Here is a 14657-nt window from a genome sequence, read left to right on the forward strand (position 1 = left end):
ATGCTTTCAGTTCTGAGGAGATGCATTAAGCATTTTATTTTTAAAAATTCATTTATTGGAAATATTTCTTAATAAACCCCTAAAACGTGTTGCCTCATGAGGATCTGACATTTATATATTCTTATCTATCTCTATAACAACTGAAAAACTAAAATCCCCCAAATTTGGAGGTACAGCAATTTTATTCAGAAAAAAGTAGACTGAACATTGATATGAATAAACAATAAATTAAAAAAAGGCTCATTGGGTTATGAGAAAATTGCTTTGGAGACACATTGTGTTTACAAGACAGTGGCAGAGCTTCAAAAAATATCATCCAAAATAAGATTTGTCTTGCCACTCGATTAAACAACACAATGTTTGTCTGTCTGGTCCAATATGTGCAAAATTGCAGTTCAAACTATTTCATAATTTTTAAAAATACATAATTCTAAAACAGATAAAACAGTAAAGTAAGCCCAAGCTCCATTATTCCCAGTTGGCCACACTGATTCATACTGTCCCTTTAACATGTTGTTAGGTGTGTGACAGAATGATCCCTCAGCTTTGTGAGAGAGCCAAAGATTTTCACACATCTCATTGAGCGACCGGTGAGAGACACCACAGTCTGTCCTTCTCCTCACTTTGAAAATCAATAATAAGCTTCTGTGTGCTCATTCAAGTGTCTCTGTCTTCCCTGAGAGATGCCCGAGGCACAGATTTGTATTCATCTCAAGTGGAGATGAGAAAGATTTGGGGTTTCATGTCTGACCCCCTGTAGAGATTTAAGAACTGTCGACTCTTCACTGTGCAATAAGTGGGTTTGGTCCCAATAATAACAGTGTCACCAAACCCAGTGTTGCAATATTGGTGGTTAATGTTTTACAAAGGCTTGTGTCTCCCCCTTGTGGTCATCATTGGGACGTGCAAATGCTCAAATGGAAAAAGTATACAGAAATCCTGTGGGGAAAAAAACAAAGATTATTTACACGGATGATCTTATATTAATTTAAATGATGTATAATTTGCATCATGCAATTTACACTATGAGGTCATGTCAAAATTTAAGAATGGGTGAATACAAGAAAGCCTGAGATGAACAAAATAGCCAGACAAAGAGTACATTTACAGCACAATACATGCTTTACTGATTTAATTCCACCTGATTTTTATGACATGGATGTGTCAACATATAACTAAACTATAATTATATTTAGAGTAAGATAATATAATGATAATTTAATATGCAACATGGTCTATTAAACCATACTAAACCAACAGCCATCAGTTGCCGTATTACTCACTCAGATGTGAGTCAGACCACACTGTACATCTGTGTGGGTTTGTCATTGGTAATGTGTGAACCAACGCAACACTGAAAAGAAGCCAACAAAATATCAAACTCAGAAAGACATGCAAGCACTGTTACCTATAAGCAGACACCTATAAATAAAGCTCTGAGAATTTCTTGCACAACTTTAAAATAAGACATGCAGTCTTGTCCAAATGATAGTGAAAGAGTTGCTGCCTCACACTGGGGGCTGAACTGACTGTGGTCAGTGACATCATGGGACAGAAGCTCTTCCTCATTCAAAATGAGCCACTCGAGGTTTAAACTTGGCTAAGCATCCTGTAACCCTCAACAACTTTTTAGAAAAGTTTTTAATTTTACAGAAAAGCCTTGAAGGTGAAGTTCACATTGAAGAGCTGTGTTTAGTTCAAGGAAGTAACAGCTGAAATGACCCCTTTGATGTTTAAAGACGCTTTCTGGGTAAGTCTGTTTTTCTGGTGTTATGCTTTGCTGAAGCTGTCTTTGCTGAAAATTGAGAAACCATTGCTACATAATGCATTTAAGCGAGGTAAATCAACTATGATCTAATCAATAACTAATTAACAAAGGCAGTACTGGTGAGCTGTACACTTAGAATGACTTTATCTGCCACTGTGCATTTGAAGCCTCTTTTGACGATCTAGGGGTAGTTTGACGAAGCCTGAACGTGCGGCTAAGTCACATATTCCAAGTTCAAACGCTAGTTCTGCATTTTTGCCATAGCACTGAGCCCAGGGTTGACTCAAGGACATTTTGTAATAGTTGTTGAGCAATGCTGTTTGTTGCTGAATTTCTCTAAAGGGTTTCTATGTCTTCATACAAGGGGTCTGATTTCACCTGTCATGCCGGGTATGATGCTGTGATCCAGCGGCTACGAGATGGGAGGCAAATGTGCAAAGATGTGGAGGAGCTGTTAAAGATGAGGTTGTATGAGGTTGATTAAAGTTCAAAAGTTTTAAAGATTATGTAAAATTCTTCAAGCCATACACACTAAATTTCTGTGACCGTAGTGTAACTAACACCAGGACACAATGAATATAATATTAGTACACCTACAAAATTTTGTACAGCAACAGACAGTCCACTGCAGAATTACAAAACTACCTACACCTTTGACATCTATGCTAAGAACTGTGGATACTGGAGTCTTTGCTATCATCATATAAGATTTTTAAACTGTATCCCTCATCAATTTCAGGAGTGGATTATTATTATCATTATATCAACTTTCAGATAAAAAAGAATATCTAGTGGGTTTTTTTTTTTTGATTAAACAGCATTTTGAATCAGTCGTACATCCACTGACGTAGATGCCCCGTGCATCTGCAACAGGTTAGCAGTTAAGTTGATAGAAAGGTAGACTATTAAGCTCAGTGTGTCAGATGTCTTCCTGTCAAACACCACCACCATCAATGATTTATGATTGTCGATGAAGAATAGTAAATGATAGCAGCAAATTTCTTTAAAGTAAATCTTTAAGTGTAACCAAAACTGACTAAAGATCTGATGGGTCAATGAAAGACATTTTATCAGAAACAAAACTATTCTTGTTATGTCATCATCTACTTAATTAGTTTATAGTGATGTTAAACATGAGTCTGTTGGATGATTGTTGTTGCTTGTTTCTTCAGGTAAAAGAGCAAAACTACCAAAGCTTCAGTAACAGCAGCATGAAAGGTTCAAAAGATGAAATAGACGGCAAGACAAAGTGCAGCATCTAATGTGTCTTCTCTGTCTGTTCATACTGAACAGGGCACTAGCTGAGGAGAAATATGGAAAGGAACTGGTGACCATTGCTCGCAAAGCTGGAGGACACGTAGAAATCAGGTGAAGACAACACTTCATATTCAAATTACTCTGGCCATAAAGTAGAACTTTACAGTGTAATAAAAGTCTGTGCGGCTAATGCAGAAATATGACATATTGGACAAAAACAAAAAATAATAAACTCTGCTTTGGAAAAATATTTTTTGTCAAACTAGCACATGATGAGTTTTAGACTTTAAAAAAAATGTATTTATTGTTGACTGAAGCTGACCTGCAACATGAAACATGAAACAGCAGTCAGGCACCTCTGGGTCACCTCTTAGTGTATCTGTTAGACAGATAGAGAGAAAAAAGGTGAGATTTTGTGTGCACATTTTAGGTGTGTGTGCCACTTGCGGCAGCTGCCCCTTTTTTAGTATACAGGTCAGAGTCTGTTGTCTGCTTCCTGCCCTCTGCCACGTCAATCACCTAATAGAGAGCTGGCCGCATTCTCACACCAGCACCTAAAGAAATATGATAAAGCCAAAAAGATTTTTAGGGAACCTTTTTTTTAAAACGGTAACCAAGGTAATATGTAAAGTGTGCATGGAAGCGTTCAAATCTGCATGCCGTCTTAGCATCGACAGGGTAAAATAATGAACCACTTTTTCATACTTCAGTGTTCTGGTGTAGCTGTTTAGTCTGTTTTTAATGAGCTGCAGGATGACAACTGCCCCAGATGAACTGGGAAGTGTTTGGAATGTAGTTTTTAGCCTGAAAAGTTCATTCACCTTATTGTCACATCAGATTATTGCTGATCATAAATGTGTGTTGTTTTTCCAGCACACTGAAAGCATCCTTCGAACAACTGAAAACTCGTGAGTCAACTGGCACGATGGAAAAATTCAAGAGAATCATGCTTTCAGCACCAAATGACTCTTTTTTTGCTGCTTGGATGTTTTGATTATAGAAATCGAGAACGTTGGTAACTTTCACATCCAACTATCTGATACACTGAAAGAGGAGGTGAAAAAGATTGAGACATTCAGAGAACGTCAGAAGGAACAGAGGAAGAAGGTACTGGGTAATTTCTGTTGCCTAACAACTGACTTATTGAACACAAGAACAAAGGTGTGAAATTTGAATGCCCCGATGAAAGTAGAGCAAAGTTTCTTGGCCCACTCTCATTATTAGTGCATATCTATATGACAAACAGGAACTGTCTAATGATTCCAACAGCAGCTACCAGTTTAGCTACAATTGTGTACATGTACGATCAGTGTAGTGCAATCCGATACATGACTCCTGCAGTAATTCCTGTCTGTAAAGATTTTTGTTTCAAAATCCTCACTTCAAGTTAGAAAGAAAAATCCAGGTTATTGTTTAGCATTAGAGTCACACAGAATCACTACCGGTATAAACAGCTGTGCATGGAAACAATACATGTGAGCTTTGGATCTTTTAATTTCAACTTCTCTGTTTCTAGTTTGAAAGCATCATGGAGAAGGTTCAAAAGAAAAAGGTTTCATTGTTCAAGAAGACCATGGAGGTAAGAAAACAGTACTACCGGTATCACCCAAAAAAACCACTAACATCATTCATTTTCTCATCAGTGACTGATTTCCATAGCTTACATGGTGATCAGTGCACAAACTAAATATGAGACATACATAAAACCCATATGTTTTATTGCCTGTACACTCTGTTTTTCTTTCTCTCAGTCTAAGAAGAACTATGAGGCGAGATGCAAGGAGGCTGATGAGGTAGAAGATGGATCTGAGAAAGCAAATGTTACACCCAAAAGCTCTGAAAAGGTAAAATAAATATGTTATCTCACAAAATTAGAAATGGCTAGTTTGTTGCTCAACTGCTACCCTGTTTAAAGTAAATTTTTGATCTGCCAATGGGACTTGAGATGGAAATTAGCCATATGGCTACAATCTCTCGTATTTACATGGAAATGTACATTAATACGAATTGTCCCATTTTAAAAATAAATGAATGAATGAATGAATGAATGTTTAGACTAATTTAAATTTTAAAAATATTTAATTTAAAAATATATTATCCACTCCACGCACAGTTCCTTTCAGTTCTGATGAAGGTTCTAGCTGATTGCAGGGTTGCAGTAATGCGGAACTGAATTATGCTCATTCGTGGCTGTGAAATCTTTGACATCCTTTAAAGTACATTCATTCACGACCAGCCTTAAATGTATCTAATTATACTTCAGTTGCTATGGTTTGTGTTCACACACTTTGTCACGTGCCAGTTGATGTGTAACATTGTTTTCACAGGTACGTCACAGGATCAAGCAATGCAGACAGGCTGCCGGTGAAGCAGGTATGAGTCAAAATCACTCTTCATCACCTGCAAGTCCTATTTTCAGCCAACATGTATTTGTATTTTACTGTATTCAGGTGATTTCTGAATGCAGTTAGTGCTTCTTTTTTTAGTGAATACTTTATGGAAATTCTGCACTGTACTTGTTTTTTTTTTTTTTTTTTTGTCTGCATTTGTTCTCATTGTTTAACTCCACAAAAGGGGTGTCAACATTATATGAGATTGATGCATATTTTAGTCTTGCAGCCAAATATTTTAATATTTAGTGCATGTGTGTGACCATCACCGGCCCTCCCTGAAAGCTAAGCAGATATTCTTTATTAGAATTCCCTATTATGAGCCAGGGAGGGCAGTGCTACACCTCAGTGATGTGTGGGGGAAACAAAGACTGGACAGGATGAACAGGACGAACAGGATGAACAGGGATAGAAAATAACAGGCGTTGCTATTGCAATTAAAGATTGTAAGGTGGTGTGTTATGCCCAACTACTAACTGTCCATCAATAGAAAAAAAATAAAAATTTGAAAAAAGAAAAGAAAACCAAACCAACACAAAAGAAAAAGAGATTCAATAATAAATGAACAAACGGTACTGAGCACCATAATTGTGGGTGTCTGCACTGTACTTGTAACACCGTACTGTGTTTTATTATTAAGTGTAACCATGCATAACGACACTCTATTCTCTCACAGAGAAGCTGTACTTAAACAACACTGTTCAACTAGAAGCTGTTCGCCAGGACTGGGAAGAAACACACAGAAGCACTTGTGAGGTACTGCAGATAGCATTCCTCTTAACTGCTGTATCACAGTCACAACTGACAGACTAAGCTTCACACCACAACTCCTTTAACTGCGTGAAACCCCCGTACTGCTGACCAGTGAGGAAGTACACTTCATCTTGCACTCAGAGTGCTAAAAATGGAACAACCTAACCACAACCATGCAGAAACATGTTCAGTCACACAAGAGTTTGTTAAATGCTTTTTAGTGGTACTCTGCAGTTTGCATGCCAGCACTATCTAGTGATCTCTCTGTCAGGGTGTGAGACAGCTTGAGAGATAATAAGAATGTGTCTCTGCAGACATTAAACTACTAAAACATTAGTACTTAGAAATTATACAGAAACAAATGGGTTTTTTTGTGTGTATTTTAGGTGTTCCAGCAAATGGAGGGAGATCGTATCAGCATGCTGAGGTGTGCTCTCTGGGACCATTGCAATCATTTCTCCATGCAGTGTGTTAAAGACGATGAGGTCAGGTCATCTTCTCTTTATTTATATTAAGAGAAAGGATTTTTCTAGTATTTCAACCCCCCAAATTTTATTTTTTTAAAAGAAAAAAAAAGGATTGTAATTTGGACACAGCCATGATCGTACAACCACTAGACTAGAATACAATTTCATTGTGTTACTCATTTACAACAATACCACTTTATATTGAACTTACATTCAATATAAATGATTTCTTACAGAAAGTCCTCAACACTTCAGAAACAGCTGGGCTTAGCTTGGTAAAAAAAGTTTTAATTTTGGCTTTAAATAAAACACAGCTTCAAAATGCACGTACAAATATAATTTTTAAATAGGAATTTACCGTCATAGGAAGAAAAATGTTGTGATTTGTATTTAAGGCAAATATGATATAATTTTTTATAAAAACATGATTAAATGTTTTGGTCAAAACTGAAATATCTGAACAACTAATATCATAAAATGTTATGAATTCTCGCTAAACTGAGATGGTGAACGTAGCGAACATTACACTTACTAAAGGTCAACAGGTCAACGTGCATTGTCACTGTGAACTTGCTAGCATGCAGATGTTAGCATTTAGTATCAGTGTGCCCATTGTGTGGCTAAAGTGTATTAGTGCAAAGATTTAAATTTTTTCTATGTATACTCACTACACAGTTCTGATTTCCTCCTGTTTTGTGAAATCAGTTGTACGAGGAGGTGAGGAAGCTTCTGGAGCAGTGTGACATTACCACAGACAACAACTGTTTCATAGGGATGAAAAACACAGGACTGAGGCCACCAGGTGAGCTTTCACTGTGGGCCAACCAGCCATTTACAATAACTGGTAGAAGTGTTTTTTCCCATAGAAGAAACTAGTTGTTGATATTGAAGAGAGAAGTGAGAAAATATACCACTATTACAGAACCGGATTTATAGAGCTTCTCGGCATCTATTCTGTCTCTTTCAGTTGACACACAAGTAGAAAGCAACAGTTCACTTCCAAAATGAGCAGCTTCTCTTTTCTTCTCACAGATCCAATAGTGTTTGAAAGCTACTACCAGGCGGGGACAGTCAGGAACAGAAATGGTCAAGTTCATTTTGCAGGAAGAGAAGGCATAACAAGGAGGTGTGGCACAAGTAACACAAGAAGAGGAATCAAGGGGAGATGATCTCCTCCAACTTTATTTAATTAGAGAACTTTTTTACCATTACGAAAGAAACACATTCAGATGTTATGTGGCCCTGCTGGTTTGTTGAATCTCTGGACGCCACTTTGTGTATCTTACATGTCTATGTTGATCTGGATCACACAGATGCTCTGACCCCCTACTTGGAAGCTCTTTGAGTTTCACTGTTGACAGCACTCAGAACTCACAACCAGCACTGGCATCTATTGGAGAGTGTAAGTACTGCAATCACTCGCTGAGTTACATTAATGTATTTTTAAATATGAACAACAAAAATCATCAGCAGCATATACAACACGTTTTTTGTAGCGTTGTGTGCTTACTGTGGATCTTTTTAGTTGATTATGAATTCACGTATGGGAAATTGTGCTTGAATAATTTCCCTTTTGGCAATCACTGTAGCAAATCTAAATTTCAATTTAAAATGAAGTGCGCACACATCAGTTAATCTTTTATATGAGGTTGAAATAGGCTATATAAATCATATGTGAAGATAAAATGTATACTAAACAAAAGTGTACTGTTTGCGTGATTCATTATTTTACAACAACAAAAAACACCCAAAATAAATGTATATTTGCAACAAATGAAAATTAAAGGTCCTGCATGGATGTCTTCTGCTTGATTTTTAAAGGTGAGCTAACACTTTCTAATTGCCTGCTTTGACTCTGGTTTCAGTCGAGACTTCAGATGACGGGTATGCACCTCTACCAGGCCTCCAGCAAGAAGCACCACTGCTCACACTTCCAACAAATGACAACTGCTACATTGTGGTTTATGACTACACTGCACAGGTGACCACTGCTATTTTAACACATTACTAACATGAAGCTAGACATCAGCTAAATTTACCAAAGACAGTAGGTCTGATTGTAGAATTTGTTGAAAAGGTGGTGCAGATACTTCGGATACTTTAGGTTAGATCGGTCTGTGACTAACATTGGTCATCTTTACTTTGACCGGCCAGGAAGAGGATGAACTAACTGTGAGCAGAGGAGACGTGGTCCAAATGTTGGAACAAGGAGAGGATGGCTGGTGGACAGTGAACAGGGGTGGGATGACTGGACTGGTGCCAGGAAACTATCTGGGCAAACTTTGAACATGCAAGCAGACACACACACCCACATACAGTCATGTTTCTATCACTTAACAGCACATTAATCTACATTTATAAATTCATTGAAGACCTGCTGTAACCACAAGTATAATTCATACTTGCCTAACCCTAATCATAAACCAAGCTGTATCATAAAATTCAAAGTGTGAACAGATTTGTGTCCATATGACATGAGTACTGCCTAAGCCAGCTGGGATAGGCTCCAGCCCCCACATGACCCTACAGAGGATTAAGTGATGTATAGATAATGGATGGATGGATAACATCAACAATAATAAGTCCACACACACAAACACAGATATAAGACAATAGAGACACATACACCCACGAAAATAACAACACACACTTCATATGCTTAAAACAGACAAGTACTGCGTCATATGTAAATGAACATACATAATCATAATGCCACAACACAGTCTACAGATGCACACATCTCTGCCTGGCTTCTCAGCTGAGAGCTCTATACATTCCTGATGTTTGAAGTTGACCCTGAATTAACAATCTAGCTTCATTTACTTCACAGTAGATCATTTGGACAATTTGCAAAATTTAAGATATGCCTTCATTCTTAACAGCTTTTAAGCCTATGTACACCTATTTGCTCCCTGGTATTATTATTTATTCACTGTGATTTAGCCATGAACAGATATTGTGAGATTAGGTGTTTAAGATGGAAATAAAGCAGCTACTGCCTGCTCTGTTTGCTGTTGCCTTGGACTATTGCTGTTTTTTTCTTCATGTTTTTCATTCCACAGATAGAGGGCTGCGTTGCATATGCTTTTGTACAAGTCTGCTACCATTTTCTCACTGCTAGATGGACCATAGGTTACCATGGTAACAGCAAATAATAAACAAAATTCAAAAATAGGGTTTACTAAACTGAGGAAACTGTTAGCACATTAACATGTAAGATACATTTCCTGTATGACTAATGGAATATCAGTACATTCAAAACAATGCGGATGAAATAACAAAGCAGTCTGGGTGAAATGTATGAGTTTATTTGTCTCCTGCTTGTTCTCCAATCTATACACAATTTGCTTCTCAGATTTTTTTTTCCTGTGGCACTAGCTAAATATCTACGGGATCAACATAAAAGCTCAAAAATATTAAAAAGAAGCACAACTTCACAAAAACGTAAAAAATAATGTGTTGTAGTTCTTTGCATCAGGCTCATAACGAACTAAGTAAACAGAAGGGTTTCTGTGGCTGGAACAAACTGAGTCTACACGTACACGTCTTCAGGTAACACTGATGATACTCCTACTAATGGCACTGGAGACCCAAAGGTTGATTCACAATTTATATATTGGCAATGCCTCACAAGAGCAGCCTGATTCAGAGAACGTCCACACCAAAACTGAATGTACATTATTCACAACCTGAATATTTGTTAATATGAATAATTCTTTCTCATAAACATGGCTTTGACAACAAACACAGAGCTGCTGAGAAAAAAAAAAACCTTGTTCTTATTCTGTCAGTGTCAATGAGTTTAGCTTAAACACTGAACTGTATTGTTGTAACAGCTGAGATCAAAACCTTGAATCCATAGTATGGTAAAAAACATTTTTCATTTTCACAAAGTCTGGTCAAACCAGGGATTAGTGTTCCTGTTTACATGTTCTTTTTAGCATATATTATGTATGCATTTAAACAACCATGAAACATCTCCAGAGCTCCAGCCATAGTGCAAACTAGCACACAAGGAAATACATTCCATAAAATACTCCCAAACATGTTTTCACATAATTACCTCCTCCTTATCCTCACTGGGGACGAACACAAATTTCATGAAGCCATAATTAAAAGAAAATAATATCTGCACCAACATCAACAATGTCAATTAGCCATACACAACTTTGGCTTTTAAAAGTATTTCAGCATGTGTAAGAAAAAAAAAACATTTAAAGTAACAGTAACTTCAAAAGCATGTCAATAAATAACTGGTTTCCCCTTGAAGCCCCTTCCCACCCCAACCACGTAGTCAGTGTTCGCTACTTTATCATGAATTGTGCAAGGTGTGCTTGAGCTTATGTAACTACAGCTGATATCTACTGTGGACATGTCCGGTGAAGCTCCTGTTGATTTTCTGAGTGTTTTGTTGGCTGGCTGCGTCCTTCATGCATAGCTGTTGGTGGTGACCAGCAGCTCATACGCCGGATCATGACTCCTCCTGCACAGCACCACGCAGGCACAGAGCATGCCCAGCATCTGCAGACACACCACAGGAGTCAAAAGGCAGTTTTCCCTTCTGCAAACTTCACAAGCAAATTACATGTGAATCTGATCAAAAAGCAAGAATGATTAGCTGTTTTTGACTTTAACAGGAATATCAGCACAAACAACAGAATATATGCTGAATTGTAAATTTGTATGTACCACTACAATTGACAACAAGCATAATGTTCTCCTGGAATACTACTTTTAGACACAGGAAATTGCACTGCATAAATCATCATCTTTCTTCACACGTACACGGATCTATGTGTGAGAGATCAAAATCTGATAGCCATAATCTGGGGATCTATTTTAATGATACTTCCTGTTCACTTCCAAATACGTGGCTTAACTGTGGATTTGTGTAAAATCTGTCTGACCGATCATGTTGTCTGTAATGAAATCTGCTGAACATAACATTTTCACTTCTATATTTAGATAGCATGAATTTTGCCCCATTCAGACTTTAAAGTCTTACCTGTATGGATGCAAAAGTTAGTGCAGCCCATATGACATACATCATGATCTCCTTTAATTTCTTCACAACAAGAGCTTCACAACCCTAATACAGGAAAAAAAAAAACAACAACATCACATGACGTTTTACAGCTTTAAGCACATTCTTCACTTACAAAAATGCACAGGAAAAACTACAAAAGAGTATTTTGCAGTTTGAGTCTGTGTCAGTGATTTAACTACAGAAAAGCTAAGGTGTTTGAGCTGCACTTGTGTGTACCTCTTGGTAGAGATCTGCTGGTCGAGTCAGAGTGCCTGTACAGTTGCTGATGCTGGGCTGACAGCAGCTGACTGGAACGCTGTTGTTCTTGGATTCTTTAAACCAGCGAGTGTTCCTCCAGTCAGAGTAGTTGTGAATGCCGCAACAGTGAAGCTGGTGGCAAAGTGAAGAGCAGTGAGTGAAAACGTTCAACATTTGGAATTTAAAAATATTAAATTAAAACTCAACTGTCTGTTCACATTGAAGTTGTAGCTGACAGAGAAAAAGATTTGGCACAAGGAGGATCATTTCTTCTCACCTGCCTCTGCACATAGTCAATAGCGCGACTAGGAGCATCAGTGTTGGTGCCGTTGTATTCATTGTAAACCTTCTGGATGGAGTGATTCACCTCATCTTCTACCTGAAACAAATTCACAGCAGCAGTTACTTCCCAGCTCACTAAAAGCTATTTACATATGATACCTCTAGGGAGCATATTTTCACATTTATATAATGCTATCTTCAACCTGACACAAACAATAAGAATTTGGAGCATCATAATCTAATTCCCTTAATACCTACATTATATTATACAAGACACATAGATGCTTGTCTTTTTCATTTCGCAACAGGTGAAAATGCAGTCTTTGACCCACTTTCACAGACTAAACACCTCCGTAAGGCAATGACACAGTGTTTACCTTCGCCCTGTATATGTAGCCCAGCACCACCACCACACACTCTGTTACAAAGACCAACAGGAGGATGGCTGCAAACTGAAATGACAAAAAACAGACAGAAATCAATTAGTAAAATGAGACAGAAATAAAATAGCTACCAAACACAAAACTGTTCTCCAAATCATAAAGGACAAATGTCTGTCTTTAAATAACAGTAAGGCATCCATATGTATAATGAAAATGCCTTTAATTACTGCCTGTAATGATAGTATCTGTTCATGAAAAGATCTTTCCTTATGAACTTTCAGTATAAGAGCTGGGTCACAAAATTCGTAATACTCCTTCCTTTCAAAATGTAGCCAAAAGTTTATATGACACTAAAATCAGCTACTTATCTAGGTTATTAAAATCAAATGGAAACGCTTTAATGTTACAATATTTTTACAACAAAATTCCCTCTTTGTGTTTTCTTCCTGAGCTGTAGTAAAATCACAGTCACAAAAAGAGGGGCATCTGTACTAAAAATAACTACGTCTTGGGATTCTGAAGCTTTATACTATTTTCAATTTAATTTTTGAACGTGTTGGCAAACGAAAATCCCATGTGGCAGATCACAACAAGAAATATCTATTTTAATGTTGATTAGAGCCAACTATTTGTTCGACAAACTAGAAAAAATTGTAAATCCTTCCTTTAAGCATCCTTTTGCATTTTTTCCTGGTTCTTCCACTAGAATGTTTAAGAAATGTTTCTTGCATGTCCATCTGAACTGTGCTTGTTTTAAGTCAAAGCTGTCAACACTCACAGTTGCCAAGCCACAGGAGCTTTCGCGTATTGTTGCACAGCAGCCAATCAGGCCGATGATGAAGAGAAGAGTCCCGACAGCTATTATTATAACAGCAGGAATCAAAGTGTACACGTCTTCAAAGAAGTGGTCATAGTCGTCATATGTGATGAACACATAGGCTCCAATATAGCATAAAATTCCAGCTGCAGCCTGTGGAGAGAAACAAAGAAACATGAGTCAAAGAAAAGACAGTCAGGTACAAGGACACAGGGAGAAAAAGTCAGCTTTGGTAATACTGGATTTCACTGCATGTCAGTCAAGAAAATTAAGATTGAGCCAAAGAGAAAAGGAACAGCATAATAAATAAATAATAAAATAAGAATATGCTTTTTTAAAAAACTTAGCAAAACATATATATATATATATATATATATATATATATATATATATATATATATATATGTATGTATATATATGTATGATTCCTAGCTTCATCTTACGATTAGCAATTTAAATAATAAAAATAATAAGAGAGATAAACACATCTGAAAGAAAGGTGTAGTGAGAAGTGGCCACCTGTCACCTCCACCTTATTCAGACATTCTGGGAGAACATATTGCCTTTTCTTGATTCATTTAATGCTCATTCTATGGTTCTCGGTGTATATTTTCATGTAGCTCTGCTTGTCTGGTGATTCAATGATGCGCTGGAGGTGCACTAAGCTGCTGCATCACGTCATGGCTGTAAGTTGTGGGCGGCAGCTTCACAGACACGCTGCTGCTCATTACCTCAAGACACCGCTGGGTTTTTCTTTGTGCAATTAGTGCACCACACAGCGAATACAAAAGTCACACTATGTCCGTGTATTTCTCGCCTCGGAAAGCAAATGCGTCTGTCGCCAAACTGCGGCGCATCTCTGGCGCAGTTTGCTAGCTAGCGAACGCTCCTTCGAGCCGCTGGCCTCACCGGGATGCTGCACATTGTTCGATCATCTGCCGTTTTTCTTACCCAGAATATGAGGTTGAGGAAAACCAGGACGGTTTTAGATGACGTGATCCCACACTGGCCCATGGTGTCGTGAGCACAAAAATGAAAATTGCTCGTATAAAAAAAAAATACTGATGCACCTGCACCTTTGCTGCTAAAATAATAAAATGGCTTCGGTCGGGCCCACTGTGCTCAGTCTTCTGGCCTCCACCAATCAAAGCGCAGCAAAGAGAGGATAAAGGTCACGTGTTCCGGTGACATCACCATTCAAAACAAACACACTAGGATGTTTAATAATCTCTGCAACAACGTAAGTCATTATAGGT

The 14657-nt window shown here is 37.7% G+C and overlaps 2 protein-coding genes across 2 annotated transcripts; one reads left to right on the forward strand and one right to left on the reverse strand.

Moving 5' to 3' along the window:
• The first annotated feature begins 1569 nt into the window (after nucleotides 1-1569).
• LOC111587590 (proline-serine-threonine phosphatase-interacting protein 1-like) lies at nucleotides 1570-9659 on the forward strand. Its single transcript, XM_023297604.3, has 15 exons — nucleotides 1570-1750; nucleotides 2133-2233; nucleotides 3062-3136; nucleotides 3899-3933; nucleotides 4026-4132; nucleotides 4542-4604; nucleotides 4777-4869; nucleotides 5353-5398; nucleotides 6092-6171; nucleotides 6555-6653; nucleotides 7341-7437; nucleotides 7668-7761; nucleotides 7949-8037; nucleotides 8501-8616; nucleotides 8790-9659. Exons 1-15 carry the CDS (start codon nucleotides 1718-1720, stop codon nucleotides 8919-8921), a joined length of 1260 nt encoding a protein of 419 aa, XP_023153372.1. The 5' UTR covers nucleotides 1570-1717; the 3' UTR covers nucleotides 8922-9659.
• Nucleotides 9660-9927: 268 nt separating this feature from the next.
• Nucleotides 9928-14524, reverse strand: LOC111587591 (tetraspanin-3). Its single transcript, XM_023297605.3, has 7 exons — nucleotides 14353-14524; nucleotides 13363-13554; nucleotides 12579-12653; nucleotides 12197-12298; nucleotides 11899-12051; nucleotides 11641-11724; nucleotides 9928-11156 (listed from the first exon to the last, which is right to left on the reverse strand). The coding sequence occupies exons 1-7, from the start codon at nucleotides 14413-14415 to the stop codon at nucleotides 11064-11066; spliced, it is 762 nt and encodes a 253-aa protein (XP_023153373.1). The 5' UTR covers nucleotides 14416-14524; the 3' UTR covers nucleotides 9928-11063.
• Nucleotides 14525-14657: the final 133 nt, after the last annotated feature.

Source organism: Amphiprion ocellaris, chromosome 1 (genome assembly GCF_022539595.1).
Source record: "Amphiprion ocellaris isolate individual 3 ecotype Okinawa chromosome 1, ASM2253959v1, whole genome shotgun sequence".
Taxonomy (NCBI): domain Eukaryota; kingdom Metazoa; phylum Chordata; class Actinopteri; family Pomacentridae; genus Amphiprion; species Amphiprion ocellaris.

Coding starts and splice junctions, on each gene's coding strand:
- LOC111587591 (XM_023297605.3), bottom strand. CDS start 14,415: ATGGGCCAGTGTGGGATCACGTCATCTAAAACCGTCCTGGTTTTCCTC. Junction 13,555..14,352: donor TCCTCAACCTCATATTCTGG/GTAAGAAAAACG, acceptor TTCTCTCCACAG/GCTGCAGCTGGAATTTTATG. Junction 11,157..11,640: donor TAACTTTTGCATCCATACAG/GTAAGACTTTAA, acceptor GTGTGTCTGCAG/ATGCTGGGCATGCTCTGTGC.
- LOC111587590 (XM_023297604.3), top strand. CDS start 1,718: ATGACCCCTTTGATGTTTAAAGACGCTTTCTGG. Junction 3,137..3,898: donor GGAGGACACGTAGAAATCAG/GTGAAGACAACA, acceptor TTGTTTTTCCAG/CACACTGAAAGCATCCTTCG. Junction 7,762..7,948: donor AGAGAAGGCATAACAAGGAG/GTGTGGCACAAG, acceptor TGGATCACACAG/ATGCTCTGACCCCCTACTTG.